This window comes from Phytophthora parasitica (assembly GCF_000247585.1).
Source record: "Phytophthora parasitica INRA-310 unplaced genomic scaffold supercont2.109, whole genome shotgun sequence".
Classification (NCBI taxonomy): Eukaryota; Oomycota; class Peronosporomycetes; order Peronosporales; family Peronosporaceae; genus Phytophthora; species Phytophthora nicotianae.
This window is the reverse complement of record NW_008649095.1, coordinates 8084-10020: the sequence shown is the minus strand read 5'-3', so window position 1 is coordinate 10020 and position 1937 is coordinate 8084. Positions and strand designations below refer to the sequence as shown.

Sequence of the window (1937 nt, the reverse complement as noted above, 5' to 3'; positions counted from 1 at the left end):
ATTCTTGGATTTATATTTATAATACCACTGTTGTGTATTGTAGCTACTTGCCGTTTGACGTCAAGATCCAACGTCAAACGTTTGCCGAGATGAAGACGGACAAGTTGACGTTTGACGGCTACGTTCGTGTGGAGACTCATCCACTAGAAGACCCCCACTTTGTTGCATTCTCTCGATCTTCTTAGAGATTGCCAATACACGTAGCTTTATCGCTTGCTATTCACCGTTCATACTCTCTTACTACTGTAATTAGTGCTCTTCCTAAGTACTTTCCAAAAAAAAAATAAAATATCGCCGTCGCCTTTTATACCAAACTACTGCTACGTCCTCCACTTGGCGAAGAAAATCTTGATATACACCGCCTACACCTCCACCGTCCAATTTGTCACCCATTTTTTTTCCGTCACGTCTTCAAACTGCCTTCCTTCCGTCAGTCTGGCGTTACCCAAAACTTTTTTCAAATATTTTGCTCAAATCCACTCACTTTTGGGCATATTCGCACTTCCTTTCTTGACGCCAAGAAGTAATGGCTTTGGAGATGGCTCTCGGTCCGGTTGGCGTTCCGGATGCAGCGCGTAGTCCAAAGCATTGATAGCCTCAGCGTACAGCTGCGTGGCCTGACTCATGCGTCGATTCGCCTCCTCCGAGTACTCGTCTCTCTGAGTTTCCTGGGCCAGAATTTCATCCTCGCGTTCCTGTTGTTCCTCGGCAGCACTGCGGCGTCGCGAGCAGGTGCTGGACCTCCTAGACGACGCCGGGTTGCTGCTTAGACTGCCACGCAGAGCGTCCTCCGGGTCGTCGACCACGTGGAGCCCTTCCTCCTCATCGGAAGATGATTTCTCTTCAAGATCGTCTTCATCTACCTCGACTATCTCCCCATCCATCCGCTTCTGGGCGCGTTGCAACGCCTCGGCCGACTGCCGCTTCATTTCCTGTAGCTGCTGGCGCAGGAAGCTCTTCTGGCGCACAGGCTTGTTGCGGCTGAGCTCCTCGCGCCGCGCAGCGTTCGCCTGCTGCTGGTTTGTCACGGCGCTGAGCGTACCGACCGGCCGACGCCGCTGATTCTGTGCCGTCTCCTCGTCGTGCTCGCGCAGCAGCTTGTTCTTGCTCGCGAATTTGCTCACGAACCACGAGCCCAGCTTGCTGTTGGCCTGTTGCTTTTGACGCCCCACGCGCTTGTGCCAGGAGCTGGTGGCGCTGGTGGGCGCGGAGCTGCTCATCTTTTGCCTTCAACCTGGAACCGCAATGGCAATTTTGTCCTAATCGACCTGTTGCCACTGAGGAGCGATTCCTTCTGAGCGAAGGCGGCAAGCCGTTTTTGTGTAGCCGGAACTTCAGGTGCTACCATGATCTGAATTTATTTGATTGTTTTCAGAATTGCTGAAGATTAAAGGTTTATCCTGTTTGAGGAGTTATGGAACTGTGTTTTTGTAAGATCTGAATTGTTTTACGAATGTAATTCCACAGGTGCTAGAGTTGGCTTTCGGACACGGTACGGATGTGACCGGAAAAGATACATTTTCTGGCGTATTCAACGACGGTTATGGCGAGACGCCAAAGAAAATCCAAAAATCGTCAAGTCAATACAATATTTGGGGGGAGCTGAGTCGAGCGGACTCATGCTATTCTTGCATTCGAGTTGCTGCGGTGATACACTGCGGAGTGTCGAGAAGCCGGCCACGACGGACCATGAGCAGTCTCTGCTTGCTCGAACTGCATCGAAGGGAACAGTTGAGCGAGGGAAGACTTTCAACTGAGGGATGCGCGGAACATGCGCGCAAGAATCCAAAGGGACGGAAGTCACGAGGACGGACAGAGCAATTAAGTGCAGACGATGGAGGGGGTGTATCGTGCCGTCGTGTTGTGGCACCAGTCCGATCCAAAAGCGCAGCCGCAGAGCTCCGCACATTGGAGTCCAACATGGGCGTGTTCACGCC

The 1937-nt window shown here is 51.9% G+C and overlaps 1 protein-coding gene across 1 annotated transcript; it reads right to left on the bottom strand.

Moving 5' to 3' along the window:
• Window positions 1–1290, bottom strand: PPTG_19245 (hypothetical protein). The gene has a single exon (XM_008917626.1). It carries the CDS (start codon window positions 1218–1220, stop codon window positions 471–473), a length of 750 nt encoding a protein of 249 aa, XP_008915874.1. The 5' UTR covers window positions 1221–1290; the 3' UTR covers window positions 1–470.
• Between the last annotated feature and the right edge of the window lie 647 nt (window positions 1291–1937).

What these genes read in the sequence shown, in the direction of transcription:
- PPTG_19245 (XM_008917626.1), bottom strand. Translation starts at nt 1,220, where the DNA reads ATGAGCAGCTCCGCGCCCACCAGCGCCACCAGCTCCTGGCACAAGCGC.